The sequence below is a fragment of the Argiope bruennichi genome, chromosome 1 (genome assembly GCF_947563725.1).
Source record: "Argiope bruennichi chromosome 1, qqArgBrue1.1, whole genome shotgun sequence".
NCBI lineage: Eukaryota > Metazoa > Arthropoda > Arachnida > Araneae > Araneidae > Argiope > Argiope bruennichi.
The window spans coordinates 83,845,862-83,862,005 of record NC_079151.1 but is presented as its reverse complement, the minus strand read 5'-3'; the positions used below and the strand labels follow the sequence as shown (position 1 = coordinate 83,862,005).

Below are 16,144 nucleotides of genomic sequence, written 5' to 3'. Positions count from 1 at the left end.
GTGGCCCTCTTAATAACTGGCAGTGTCTGTCTAAAATAACCTGCGAGGAAAACGACAACACCACCTGATTGCCGCACATGTCCTGCCTCTAATGCATGCTTGTGTGACATTGCGCACTCCTCCCATATTATTAACTTGCACTTCAGCAAATGCTCTCCCTGGTCGCTGTTTTTGGTGGTGTTGTATGTTGAGGTATCTTCGCTTGCAAGATTAAGCGGCAATTTGAAAACAGAATATGCAGTCCGGCCACCGTGAAGCAAAGTTGCAGCAATGCCCGAGGAAGCTACAGCCAGAGTTATATTGCGGTTCCTTGCGGAGTTGGGCTAGTAGAAGATTCAGTGCAAACGTCTTACCCGTACCCCCCCTTGGTGCGTCAATAAAGAATAATATCCCTCCTCTCCACTATTTTCTCGTTGCAGAATCGTTTCGTAGACTTGACGCTTCTTGGGAAGTAATCGTAGTGCCATTTCATTGACTTGCAATTCTAAAACCGCGTTATTGTAGTTTATCTCCTTCACAACTTCACTTGATAATTCCCCTCTTCGCTGCGGTGTGAGTAGGCCGAAATCAGCGAGACATTTTCCAGATATGGAAATCATTTTATCCTCAATCAATACCAAAGCTCCGTTAATGATTAGGTCATTGTGAGTGCCATCCAGCCTATACACGATATCTTCTGATAAAGTGTCCTTGTATTTATTCCACAGCTGGAGGGAGTTTTATAGTCCGCAAGTGCTCAATAAAATTGCAAACAGGTCTTCTAGCTACTTTCATAGCCCGAGCTTTATTATTTCTCTTTGAAAGATTAGATTTGCGTTTGTTGGACAGTTCGAAAAACTATCAAATAATAACAAAAAATTAAAAGTAACCTAAAAAACTATGTACTAAAACTATAAGCATATACGAAAAATATATAACTAATATAAATACAATTTAACAATTTATTTACATTGTGTACCAGAAATAAAACAAAACAGCAAATCACGTTCGTATTTCTTTAAAATCAAGTGAAGTCTATTTTATTTATCGATCGAGATTGAGATAGCTATAACAGTTTAATACACATAATTTTTAAACTTTTAATTAAAATGAAAATTTGCCAACAATCAGAACACACTGCGCATGCGTGAATTTTCAACGCCAGTGGGGTAACACAAATGCGTGAATTATCTACGTCAGTTGAGGTAACGCAATGCAGATTAGAAATTTTTAATTTCCTTTATTCTGTTTTGTTTTAATTTAAAAGTACCGGAAGAATCCGAAAGATCGATTAATAAAAAATGTTTAATTATAAATTCATCAAACACTAAGAAAATAAATAGAATCGTTTGAAATAATCGGTCGGAAACATGTTAATCCTAACCTCGTTAGCGTGGTGAAAAAACAACTGAAACCTTACTCATTTGGTGGTGGGAAAATGAAGATTTTTGGAGGGAAAATTAGTTTTTAATTAATAAAAAATTAACCACTCAATTAACAGGAATAAATAGTAGCTTATGTCTTATTCCAGACTATAATTTATCTCTGTACTAAATTTTATTCAATTCCATTCTGGCATGATTGACTAACAAACATCCATCCATCCAAACTTTCACATTTATAATAGTAGTATATACGTATATCTATACATAGTATAAAATGAAATCTCTTAAAAGCGTCTGTATGTTGAAACCTGAAAAACTCGAGAAATAGTTAACTAATTTTAGAGATATTTGTACCATTTTGTAGGGCATTTATTAGGGAAGGTTTTAGTATATTGAAGTCATACCAAATAAAAAAAGAAGTTTTATAATTGCAATTTTAATTATTTTCCTACTACGATATCTGTGCTTTGCACTTATCCGCGCGTGAGAGGAAATCTCAAACTTCGCATGTGCAAATAGCAAGAGCTCTAGCATTCATATGCGATACATTTCTTTGTTTACGTCTGATTTTAAACAGTGATTCAAATCTCATTATCTCAAAAGGAAGGAAATTCAACCTCGCCAAAACGCTTCGTTTGTTGCGCGATAGTGAAAATGTAGAGGAAAACGGTAGTTTACTGAATATCAGAGTAAGAATGGCTACACTTTCTTCAAAGAAAAGTTATGCGGAGCGAAGTAACCGTCTCTCATTAAATCGCACTGCAATTGAATTACAGAGGCAGAATGAATTTCGCCTGTCTGTTGCTGACAGAGAAAGACATTTAAATTTGAGACACAAGAGAAGAAGTGAAAGAACAAAAGTTCCTGATATTTGGTCCGAAAAGGAGTACTCCGCTCTGAATTTCGATCCACGTGTGGATTACAGAAATGATGCCTCGGTTTCATTAGGAACAATGTCTATACCCTGCCCATATTGTTCAGCTTTAGGAACAGCTTTGATATAGAGTTATTTTCGTCAAAAAATAATTTATTGCTAGATTTTAGCGAAATGGCCGAATTTGGCGAGAGCGGCAGCAATAGGGTAACGGTAGCAAAAGCGCCACCGAAAAATTGCCAACCTCGCAAGGCGCAAAATGACCGTATATCAAAGCTTAGCCCAGCTTTAAAATGGGAAAAAGAATCAAAAGGCATGCGTTGTTTACAAGGGAAAATTGAAACCATTTTAACTGTCTAAATATGGAACAGCATTGATATACCGTCATTTTCACCCAAAAAATAGTTCATTACCAAATTTTAGTAAAATGGCTGAATGTGTCGCGAATGGCAGTAATATTCCGACTAACGCTGCAGCAAATTAACGGAAATATAGGGAAAAAAAAGTCAATAAATGCAGTAAAATGAAATGCATGCAAAAAAATTTTTTTAATTGGAAATAATGAAAGGAAGGAGAATTATGTGCAGCAGGAAAAAATCAAGGGGAATGAACAGGAAAGATCGAAATACATTAGAATACAGTAACATAAAAAAAATGGCAGCCATTTAACCCCAAACAAAGCGCAACTTAAAAATTGCCAACCTCGCAAGGCGCCGAATGACTATATCAAAGCTTAGCCCAAAATATTTCTGAATATGTGCTATAAAATATTGTTTTGTAATTATTTTTGATGATTTCTAAATATCTTTTTGCCGCATGATATTTTCATATCACATGGGGTGGAGGCTAGACTTAAGTCTAAAGCTAATTTTTCCTCTTTGATATTATGTCACGGGAAACGCTGTGCGGGTACTGCTAGTAATATATATATTACTATATATATATAACTTTTAATTAAAGACCAGCTTAAATGCATACCTAAATTTGGCCTAAGTGAAGATTAGTGTGCACCAGCCGATTGTCGCCAATATTGCAACCCATCGGATCCCTCTTATAGCAACCGTACTGCTGTTTTTGTTTACTACTTTTTGCAATGGTTGAGTTGTACTTAAACTACAATTAAATTATGAAAAATGTTAAATTAAAAATATGAAAAAAAATATCGATTAAAGATTTTTACTTTTGTTCTTTATTATAAAGAAATTTAAGCTTATAATTAAAAGTTATTTTCTTCTTTCTTTTTTTTAATGTGAATACGAACAGAAAATATTTATTCTTTTGCAATTTTTAATTGTCAGTATTCGCTTTAAAAAAATCGTCTGCATTCTCACTTTCAAAGACAGCTGCAAATGGAATTCTTCGCAGTTCTCGTAATTCTTTTGGTGTTATAACGGTTGGTTCCCTTCATTATTTTTATGTCGGGATTATTTCGAACCTGTAGAATGGATGAAGAGCGAGTTAAATATGCATACATGTATATTTTACGAGTTAATGAAATTAGGAAAGGATGCTTGTTTGAAATTTTGTATTGAGAATGGTTTGATATCGAACCGGCAGAATGGATGGAAGGTGAGTGGAATATATTCTTTTACAAGTTGATGAAGGTGGGGAAAGTATGTTTGTTTGAAATTTTGTATGGAGAATGTTCCGATTGCTTATTTCTTCGTTTTTTCTTTTCTCTTGGTTATGTACTGTTTCTGTTTTCCACACAGTCTTTATGTTCAATGTGCTAGCGAAGCTACTAGGTTCCCGCTCCCGCTGCTAGCGAAGCCGTAGGATGTTTTTTTAAGTTAAAAAATCCAGCCCGGTGCCTTCTACAGATGCCAAAGGCATCTGTAGAAGGCACCGGGCAGGATTCCCTCTGAAATCCGTTCGTACAACATCCTTCATTCTTTCTTTTCAATTGATTATGTACAGTTCATGTTCCCCTCAGGGGCCCACCTTCTTTAGGTGGGTACGGGTGTCCCAATCCCGAGGTACCCAGGGATCTATACTCTTTCTTCTCTCTTCCTACTCTCCCCTACCCCTTTACTCTTCTTTATCCCTTTCTCTCTTTAAATCCCCCTTTCCCCTCCTGTTTTCTTCATTCTTCCATCCCTCGACGGTAAGCGAGGGAGCTCTCCATGAGAAGCTGTCGCCGCTCTGTTTGCTTCTTGCTTCTCATGGACAGTCAAAAACCCCACGTGTTTGCCGTGCGTGGCGACCCTTTAGACGGGTGGTACATTTCGGTCCCTGATGTATCAATCGGCTGGTATCCCTGACATTTGACTGGTCTGCTCAAGGGGATTAAGCGAAGGGGTCACTTCTTGGGCTTGGCGTTAAGGGTGGTCACTGTCCCCGGGGGTGACTCTAAGCGTATAGGTTCTGGCTAGCACCATGGTAAGCGCCGAGGCTGGGAATGTCTAGAGCCGGTGGCTGCCATCCCTTGTTGGGCTCCGTGGTGGGCGGTGCCGTCGGGCCTGAACTTTTGTCTTTTTTGCATGGGTCTTTTTTCTCAAACCGATTCCGATAAGTCAATTAACGTTGCACAAACTGAGCTTACGAAGTTTTTTCCAAATTTTTTAGTTATACATGGTAAAGATGATAAACTTAAAGACATGTCGCCTTTTTTGATACAAAAATATATTCAAAGTACTACTGGGAACGTCACATCTGTAAAGAAGCTTAGATCTGGAGATTTGTTAATAGAGTCTGCGACGCCGAAACAGTCAGAGCAACTTCTATCAATAAAGAATTTCGGTGATGCCCCAATAGAAGTATCTGGTCATAAAACTCTGAATTATACCAGAGGTGTCATATCAAGTATGGACCTTATTATGGTGAGTGATGAAGAATTTGCTTCTGAACTGCAGTCATTTAGAGTAACAAGTGCACGCCGTATAACATTAAAAAGAGATGGTAAAATAATTCCAACTATGCATGTTATTTTAACATTTGCTACTCATGTACTTCCCAGAAAGATAACAGCTGGGTTTATAAGTTGCGATGTACGTCCTTTTGTGCCAAACCCGGTGCGTTGTTTTAAATGCCAGAGGTTTGGACATACAAAAACTAGTTGCCGCGCTTCTTCCTCTCGTTGTCCACAATGTTCTGAAATTGGCCATGATGGCACTCCTTGCACAAAGCCCGAAAAATGTGTTAATTGCAACGGTAGTCATCCTGCTTATTCTAAGTCCTGTCCCAAGTGGAAGATTGAAAAGGAAATCCAGACCATTAAAATTTCTAGAAATATCTCTTTTGCAGAAGCTAGGAAAATAGTTGAAAGTCGAACTCCAAAAGAAAATTTCCCATACAGTACAGCTTTAAAAAGGACGACTTGTTCAAGTATGCAAACTGAACCAATACAAATTCAAGAAAACAGTAGTCCATCACAAACAATCTCGAAGCCTTTCCCTTCTCCATCAAATGAGGAATATATTACCATTAAACTGAAAGATTGGCTTGAAATAGTAAAATCTAACAAGTCTTCCATAATTAAAGAAAAAAACATTACAAAAAACCAAAAAGCTTTAAAAACTGTTCCACAAAATAAAAAGAAAAAGAAGAATCTTTCCATTCAAAACGAAAATGAACAGAAAGAAAAGATAAACGTCAATAAGGATGTCCAACTCAACATCCAGCAAACGTTCAACTCAACATCCAGTAAGGAAGTTGAGTTGGAAATTCATCCATCCGATGAATCTCTCAGCGAAATGGATCTGAGCGATGAAGCTAGAGTTGGCACAGCCAAGCCAAAAGTTTTCAAATCTAAATTCTTCAGGAAACCGAAATGACAAATATTAATTTAGTCTCTTGGAATTGCCATGGTTTTCAAGCTCATAAAGAGGATATCAAATCTATTATTAACAAATATCAACCTGTTTGCTTGGGGATACAAGAAACATATTTAACTCCACGTGTCTCTCCCAATCTTAAAAACTATGTTCTTCAAAGAAAAGATAATGAACAAAATTCTAGAGCATCTGGAGGAGTTGCATCTTTAACTTTAAGTCATTTGCCAAGTAATGAAGTTATTTTAGACACAAATTTACAGGCAATTGCTGTCCAAATTCAGTTGAAAATTCTAACAACAATTTGCTATTTATATCTGCCCCCAAATGAACATATTGAACAACGACATTTGGATCAATTAATAGAACAGTTGCCAGAACCTTTTTTCCTCCTAGGTGATTTAAACGGACATAATCATATCTGGAATAATGATGATATCAATACTAGAGGAAGGCAAATAGAAAAACTGATTGATGATCATTGTCTCTGTATACTTAATGACAATAATCCCACTCACTTTCATCAAGCTAGCAAAACATTCCACACGATTGATCTTGCACTTTGTTCTCCTTCCCTTGCACCCTACTGGAAATTTTCCGTGGACTCAAATTTATACAACAGCGATCACTTTCCTATTGTACTGACGTACATGCACAATGATTTTTTATTTCCTAAAAGACCTGTGAGATATAATGTTAGTAAAGCAAACTGGCCATTGTTCAATTCAATATGTCAACTTACACCAGATATGATTGATGATACTTCTATTGATTTGGCAGTCAAGCTTGTAACCGAACATATAATTGCAGCAGCAGATCTCAGTATTCCCAAAACATCGAGGAAAATACCAAAGCTATGCAAACCGTGGTGGAATGACAAATGTGAAAACTGTAAAAGAGCACTAGACAAAGCATGGAATGCCTTCAGGAGATACCCTACCACCCAAAATCTCATTAAATTTAAAAAAGCAAAATCTGAATTTCGTAGAATCCGACGCATTAGTCAGGAGCAATCCTTTCATTCGTATGTCAATTCCATTAGAGGACAAATACCTTCTAAAATCATGTGGGACAAAATAAAAAAGATTTTTGGCTGTTACTCAAATTCAGATAAAATATCCTTTTTAAAATTGAACGGACGAGTAATTTCTAATGCAAAAGAAATTGCTAATCTAATTGGACAAACTCTTTCTAACATATCGAGTGAAGAATTTTATCCAGAAGATTTTATTGCTTTTAAAAAACAGACAGAGAAACAAACATTAGATTTTCTACCTTCATATGGGGAGGAATATAATGCTACTTTTAAATTTCATGAATTGAAAAATGCATTAAAAAAATCCCATTCTACATCGCCGGGACCTGATAGAATACATTATGATATGCTGAAACATCTAGGTGATTCGTCATTGCGGGTACTCTTAACTTTATTTAACAGAATTTGGATAGAAAGAGTCTTCCCAACCAATTGGCAAAAAGCAATAATAATTCCTATTCTCAAACCTGGGAAAGATCCCTCTAACTACAGACCAATAGCCCTTACTAGTTGCCTCAGTAAACTAATGGAACGTATGGTAAGTCACAGACTGATGTACGTCTTAGAAGAGAAAAACTGGATTTCCCCTTTCCAAAGCGGTTTTCGCAAAAAGAGAAGTACATTAGATAATTTACTAAAATTGGAGACTGCTATCAGAGAAGCTTTTGTAAGCAAAAAACATCTTGTATCTATTTTCTTTGATATGGATCAAGCCTACGACCGTGCCTGGCGTTATGGCATTTTGAAAGATTTATTTAACTTTGATTTAAAAGGGAATCTACCAATTTTTGTACAAAACTTTTTGAGAACAAGGATCTTTCAAATTCGTGTTGGTGATATTTTATCAGATACTTTCATTCAGCATGAAGGTGTTCCTCAAGGTAGCGTACTAAGTGTTTTACTGTTTATCATAAAAATAAATGGGATTGTTTCGAAAATCTCACCATTTGTACACACTTCACTTTATGTCGATGACATCCAGATCCATTGTGCTAATGAAAGTTTGGATTTCATTCAAAAACATTTACAAACATCCATAAACAATATGATAGACTGGGCTTTGAAAAATGGGTTTGTTTTTTCTCCTCAGAAAACAGTTAGCGTTCACTTCTGCAAGCGACGTGGCCTTCATACAGATCCAGAGCTCCGACTGAATGAGTCGGTCATTCCCACAGTTAGTGAGAAAAAGTTTCTCGGCGTGATATTAGATAACAAGCTAACATTTCGCTCTCATATTCAAAACTTGAAAAGAAAATGCCTTCAAACGTTAAATATTATAAAAGTCCTATCAAACACCTCTTGGGGAGCAGATAGAGCCTCTTTGATGAAGATATATAAATCACTGATACGCTCAAAGCTTGACTACGGGGCACCCATTTATGGCTCAGCTGCCAAATCTACCTTGAAATTGTTAGACTCAGTGCATAATCAAGGACTTCGTATAGTTACAGGAGCTTTTAGAACTTCGCCAATTCAAAGTTTACAAGTTATAAGTGGTGAGCCCTCCTTAGAACTCAGGCGGAAACGACTTTGTTTATCCTATTTTTATAAAATTAAAAGTGTCAAAAACCATCCACTGTGCAACAAGGTTCTCCATCCTATATACGGATCATTATTCTCTAGGAGATTGTCTTTTACACCAACTTTTGGATTCCGTATAGGAGAGATTTTACGAACATTCAAAACCGAAGACTTCCCGATTGTTGTAAATATTAGTGGTCCACCTCCATGGCAGGAGTCGTCTTTCAGTTTTGTAGATGATTTTATGCACTTCCTGAAACCATCAACATCAGACGTGATGTTTCAGAAATTTTTTTATGAACACAGACAACAGTATCATTCTTTTCAACCTGTTTATACAGATGGTTCGAAATGTGGTAATAATGTTGGCTCAGCAGCAGTTTTTCGTAATGTAGTAATATCCGAAAGACTTCACCCTTTCTGTTCTGTTTTTACATCCGAACTTTATGCAATATATCTTAGCCTTCAAAAAATTGCAACCTTATCCCCTTCTAAATTTATTATATATACTGATTCTAAAAGTAGTATCGCAGCTTTTAAGAATGTATCATCGGAAAGTCATCCCTTAGTTCTAAATAGTTTGCACATATATAATTTGCTAAAAAATAATTTCGCAATTAAATTCTGTTGGATTCCTGCGCATGTTGGAATTTGGGGAAATGAAAAAGCTGACAAGGCAGCAAAAAGCTCAACCCTGCTGAAGGAAAATTTTGTTCCATTATTCGATGCATTACAAGCAATAAAAATAATTCAAAGTAAATTCTGGCAAGCTACGTGGGAAAAGCTATCTACAAATAAACTTTTTCAAATACAGCCATCTGTCAAGGGTTTCAAAAGTAAAATTCTGACTAGAAAGAAAGATGTCATTATCACGAGACTTCGAATAGGCCACACCTATTTGACCCAAAAACATCTTTTACACTCTGATCCTGCACCACTTTGTGATAAATGCAATTCTTTTTTAACGGTTCAGCATATTCTGTGTGAATGCCAAATTTTTAGTACACAACGACAAGTCCATTTTGGAGCAACTGTTTTCAACTTAAATGACATTTTAGGAGATAACCCTCATCCAAATATTTTTACTTTTTTAAAAGATATTCAAATTTTACATCAGATTTAATTATTTCTTTTTCTTAAAATGCTTTAATTTTTAACACGAAAGCCATATTTTAACAAATGTTTGGCGCAGAATGATCAAATCTGGTCCTTGCGCCATAAAAACCAACCAACCAACAGTTCATGTTATCCACACAGTCCTTATGTTCAATGTGCTAGCGAAGCTACTAGGTTCCCGCTCCCGCTGCTAGCGAAGCCGTAGGATGTTTTTTTTAAGTTAAAAAATTCTGCCCGGTGCCTTCTACAGATGCCGAAGGCATCTGTAGAAGGCACCGGGCAGTATGAAAAAAAAAAAAAATACTTATCAGTAAAAAGTTCTAATTAGATGGCGGGAAATAGTAACCGTAACTGTTCCACGGAAGTATTTGTTTATTTTGTCCGCCATCTTTATTGGCGACTTGGCATTGTTGGCGCAGCTGGGTGCACACTAAAATTCACTTTTACCCTAAATTTTTTATTACTATTAAAATTTTTAACTTCATTTTTTATTAAATAATACAGACTATTTGCTAACTCTATATGAACACTGGTGTGCTATTTAGCTCTAAACTGTTTGTTTTCTTTGTAGCATATGTTAATAACTATACAGTATTTGTAATCTCATTAGTTAACTTTTTTATTGATTTTTTTTCCATATATTTACAGCCAATTTCGCACTTTTGGTATAAATTGAAAAATATTTGATCAGCAACCGAACAGTGAATGTATTAACCAAAAGTTTTATTATCTAAAAAATAAATTCTATAAAACTAAAATCAGAAGAAATATTAGTAAATTTAACTTACTTTCAGCTAGTAAGAGCCTATGAATAATTTTATGTATAAATGATTGTTGTACTCTTTTCAAAGTAAGATGTTTCTTTCTTCTTATTGTTATATGAAAATCCTTACACAGATTCTGAGCATTTAAAAAAAAAAATCAAAATTTTGTTTATTTTAAAAGATATGATTTTTATTGTTTTTTATTATGATTATAATAAGAGTTGAAGTTTCCATATTAATATTTTTAATAAAGCAGGAATGAAATGAATGTAAAGAACTTGAAGTAGTAGTGTTGCTTCTGGACTCTTGTTATGAATAATCATATTAAAAATTAACTTTTATTAAAAGAGAATAGGGAAATCACAAATTATCACAAACTATATAAGGAGTTATGACAAATAAGCTTTATCCATTATGTAGAATTGCTATAGCATCAGGAAAATACAGAATAGTTAAAAATCATCTATAAAACAGAGAAAATATTTGGAATTTCCCTTAAAAGCCAGGAAAATACAAGAAATTTCGACTTTCTTTTCTTTTTATCAAAAAAAAAAAAAAAATGCCAATTTCTTTAAACATTAAAAGAATTAAAAAAATGATACTATAGCTCTAAAAACAAAACAAAACAATTGACTGCTAAACCACAGACTTATCCCTATTCTATTTTACTCTCCTTTTCTTTTGTATAAATCAGTTTGACTTTTAAGACTAAAAATTACCAATATTGGAATAGTGACTACAAACTATATGAATACTAGTGGAGATACTGAAAGTGAAAAAAGATCGTTTTCAGTAAATTGTTTTATATTGGTGAAGAACAGTGCAAAAAAGTATTTGTATGCATGTCAAAAATTATGCTGTTTTAAAAATTGCATCTTGTTTATATCTGCATTTATGTTAATTGAAAGACAATGCAATATTATGTGAAAAGTGAATTTTGATTTGCTTCAACTTCTTTGTTCCAAAATAAATTTCCACTGCATGTTCAGAACATGCAAAGAGTCGATTTGAAATTTCCATGAAAAAAAATTAACAAGTGAATACAATGAACAACTTGATTAATTTCTTAATTAGTTTAATTTAATTAAGAAATTCTTTTAAATGATTTCAATTCTAATATTTTGAGGTCCAAATAATTTTGATTTTTGAGAAGTTGTAAAATAATTCTTGTATAATACAGCTGCTGAAAATGGATTTAATAACAACATGAATGTGCTTTTAAAAATCTAAAAGAAGATGCTTTAACTGGTCTCACAACTGTGTACAATATCATAAACTTTTGTGGAAGTTTCTTAAATGATTTGCTTCTGTATGCAAAATTAGCACATGCAAGGTATTATTATGAAACTTCGGAAAAGCAGAAAAAAGTTCAAGGGCAGGGGAGAGTCCATCAAATACAAAGCAGTTTTGTAAATTAAATTGTTAGAAAAAGAAGAAATGGAACTGATGATTGAAAAATCCTCAAAATTGCAGAATTGATACTTAAATAAATAAAATGGGGAGGGGAAAAACCTGCTTTGTAAGATTTTTTTAAAAGTAATTATTAAATGATTTCTATCATGATAGCAAAAATGTTATTTTGTGCTTTATTTCACTTACATTGTTAGAGAGAGAACATGAGAACTTAGATTAGAGAACATGAAATTAGGGATCAATCTTTACCCTCTTTAATATGTGAATTTTGCCTTGCTAAATTCTAGGCAATAAATAAAGATTTTTTTTTTCTGTATGTAAATCGAAACATTCATTTAATATGTCATTATTTCAGGTAATTTTAAATTGCTGCTTACTTCTCCTTGCATTTCCCACTGATAAAAACCAGAGGTTGTTGTTTCTCTATTATGAGAAACACATGAGTACTACCCCCTCTCATACTGCATATATATACTGGAAAAAGTTTCCAGATTTGATTTACAATCGTGATTCAAACTGATAGATACTGAAAAAGCTTGAATCTCCTTTATTGAAACCATGCAGCTCTTTTTATAGACTCTCCATTCATTGTGTTTTCAATAGGTATGACTTGAATTATTAATATTAAAACTAAGTAAGCAATTACTACACCCCCCCCCCCAAAAAAAGCATTCTTTTTTCTACTTTTTGAATATTTATTTTGAAATTTCAATAAAGTTTAATTAAATGAACAGTAAACTGAATTGATAATTAATTGTTTAAATTTAAGAAAAATATTAAGTATTAGTATAAATTCTAGAAATTTTTTTAAAAAATAATGATTTTGTTGAAACAAGAATAAATAATAAAAACTATATATTCAATTTATATAAATATATACTATCTTTTTATGCAGTTAAATTGCGTAATGAAATTACAAAGAAAAAGTTATGATAATAATATAATAGATTCAGACTATCACTTGAAACTGACAACAGGAACTAAATTTTTATCTCAAAGCAGACAGAAAAAAAAAAATGTATAAGTTCGATGTACCTTTGATTTAGTATAAAATGATCCAGTACATACAGATTCTTCAATCAGAATTTCTGAAATATAATTTCCATTGAATACATTTATTAAAATTATAATCATATATAATTTATTTTTGTATTCAAGCTTTAAATTTAACTTCCTAATCATTTTAATTTCAATTTTTTTTAAGATTCATAATAAAGAACCAACAATTTTTTAAGACTAATTTCTTAAAGTTTCCAAAACCCTTTAAGATTTCATCAAATAAAAAAAAAATGATCACATTATTTTATTTTTGAATTATTAATATTAGAAATTTAATTAAAATATATCTTTTGAAACAGTAAAAATTGTACATGTATGAAAAAATAATAAATGATATTCACTATTAACAGAAATGAACTCTGAAGTCATTTTTCCACAAGCTTTACAAAATTTTTAAAACTTGGTGCTAGTTTATTACTATATTTATTAAATGAATGTCCCATTTTGTAGCTACCTAAGAATTACTTTATAATAGATTTATGCACTGTACTTGAAATTACCACTTAAATCATAGTTATTTCTTCACAATATAGCATTTTTATTACAATATTCATGTGAACATGGGGATTGCAATTCTAACAGCAAGCTTTAGATGGTCAGCTGAAGGGAGAAATTAAAAACTTTTAGTTATTGTTTCAATTTAACTTCGTGTTTTTTTTCCCCCAGCAATAAAATGTATCCAATTTATAATGATATAAAAATAAAATTAAAAATTCTTGTTAAATTTAGTCAGCCTATAAGGGGTTAAAATTTTAAATGCTAACAAGTATTTATTACTTGTGTTAAGTATGAGGTTAAAATCTAAAAAAGCATAAGTTATATTTTTCTTCGATTAAACTTTTAAAAAAATGCTAATTAATTTGATCAAAAAGATAATAAAGCTCTTACCCAACCATGAATTGAAGTTATAGCACATTGACTGCTGTATTCAGTGAGTGCAAATGTTCTCATTCATTATGGAAATGGACACATTATGGAGATGGACATGAAGAGAATATGCCTCTATTTAGTTTATGTCTCCTTGTTTTAACATGCATTTCACTATGTTAAGGGACTATAACTTATACTGTTTAATTAGATATTCTTTTTTCTATTACATTCAAAAGGTAATAAAGAAGTAAGCATCTTATTAAATAGTGGTTCCAATCATAGGTATGAATGATGGCCGAAAATGTGATTAAAATAGATACGTGATCCTCAATAGAATCAAATTGAAATGACCTTATTTCTAATTTAGATCATCAATGGACTTCTGTTTAATTTGCAGCCAACTGAAAACTGTATTTTGATCCAATAATAATGCATAAATTAACTATAAATATTAATTTATCATTGAAATAAAAATGCAAAATTTGGCAATGAAATATTTCAAAGATTAGAAACCTTATAGCACAGAGTATTACTTTCACCCAGCTTAATATAACTGACTAACGAAGCTTATCATATCGCTTCTTTCTTCGACTTTCTGATAAAGAATAAGTTACAAATAAATTGTAATTAAATGCATAGTTATAGTTAGTAACATTGATGCTCAGAGAAAAAGTTTAAGCAAATTACAATCTTCAATTTTAGTAATATAAAGCATCTATAATTTGCATATATATAATTTTTACCTTAAAAAATTATTTACTTATTTTCAATATAACTATTTTCTTACTAATTCTAAGTACTTTTATCTTTGTTCTATTCCAAAATTCCTATCCACTCCTCTGAAAAACACTTGTGAATATAATAAAATATAAAAAAGTTTTATATTGTTCTTTGATAAACGTTTCATTATATCTATGAGTTTTTCAGATGTGTGAAAGCAGGTGTTTTCAGATTTTTGTGTATTGAAATTCTATATAAATGCTCTTTTGAGAAGAATTAGTCAAAGATATTTGAATAATGTTTAATAATACAGTTATATATTACTGAATAGTACATAAATTATTTTAACACAGTTATACTGTATTACATATATTGTACTATTCTATTTATAATATGCATTTGGCTCTGAATGTACACTTATAAATGATACAGTTATTTTTTCTTTTACATAAATGAAATAATGAAGATGTTATTTCATATATATTTACTTAAAAGATATGGAACCAAAATTGCACATTCTAATATCTATTTGTCCATGATGAATATCCTATTAAAACAACAATTACGATTCTAAACTGAAATACATATACATATACAGCAATTTAAGTTATTACAATTCAAAATATTGACATTAATATTTTCATAGTTAAACTTATTTTATCTATAATATAATTCCATCAGGGCATTAGTTGACAGTATATTAACTAAAATTTGTAAAGGCAACTATATTAATAAAACATGTGGTTTTAATTGAATCTTAATTGCAAGGCATACAAAAATAATAATTTTATTCTAAAAATATTCATTTTAAAATGAATCATATAAATATTTTAATAATATATAAACCTAGATTTTAGCTAATTCAATTAAGATTACTATCTCTACTAATGCACTAGATACATACTCCTACATCCTGGTACCGAAAGAACAGCTTTTCTTTATTGATTGTCAATTCCTTTCACTCTGGTGCAGTTTAAGCTGAAACATCAATTTATGTTTCGATTTGCACTAAAAATCCTTGCAAAAAACACCCAGAAGATATTTATCTTAAAATAGTGAGAAAATCACAAGTTTATAATGTATGAATTTTTGGGGTTTAAGTATTTTTATTACTTATGTTTTTCAATTAGCCTAAACCCTTCAATAGTAATAGATAAAATTCTTCTTTTGGTGGTTAAATGTTATATAACAATACTTTAAGACTTGGCCTAATATACTTATGAGAAAATTTCAAAATTATAGACCCCTAGTTTACTTACAAAACTGCCAAAATTTAGATGTGCAATTTAAACAATAAAAAATATATCTCAATATGTGTACATTGCTTTTAAGTACTTTATACCATTATGTTATCGTTAACAATGTAACTACTAATCTATTCTTTAAAATTTAGTATATTTGCAAATTTCTGTATAAAAATATTGAAATTTGATTTAAATATTAATTTAATCAATGTATATACTGCATTCTTTCTTACCTCTAACTATATGTCACTAATATTTAATTAAATCACACCCTTTGTTTTGAAGTAATGTGTTTATTTTGATGCAGCTTTGAATCTATAAACACTAGAGATGTTCATGGATTTTTTGAAATGAATTATAATTGCTATGACTAAAGTTTGTAAATGCCATTAT

General features: G+C 31.9%; 1 protein-coding gene across 1 annotated transcript; it reads left to right on the top strand.

Annotated features, from left to right (window-relative positions):
- The first annotated feature begins 2,412 nt into the window (after positions 1–2,412).
- Positions 2,413–6,011, top strand: LOC129973385 (uncharacterized). Its single transcript, XM_056087497.1, has 4 exons — positions 2,413–2,551; positions 4,804–5,099; positions 5,199–5,687; positions 5,814–6,011. The coding sequence occupies exons 1-4, from the start codon at positions 2,413–2,415 to the stop codon at positions 6,009–6,011; spliced, it is 1,122 nt and encodes a 373-aa protein (XP_055943472.1).
- Positions 6,012–16,144: the final 10,133 nt, after the last annotated feature.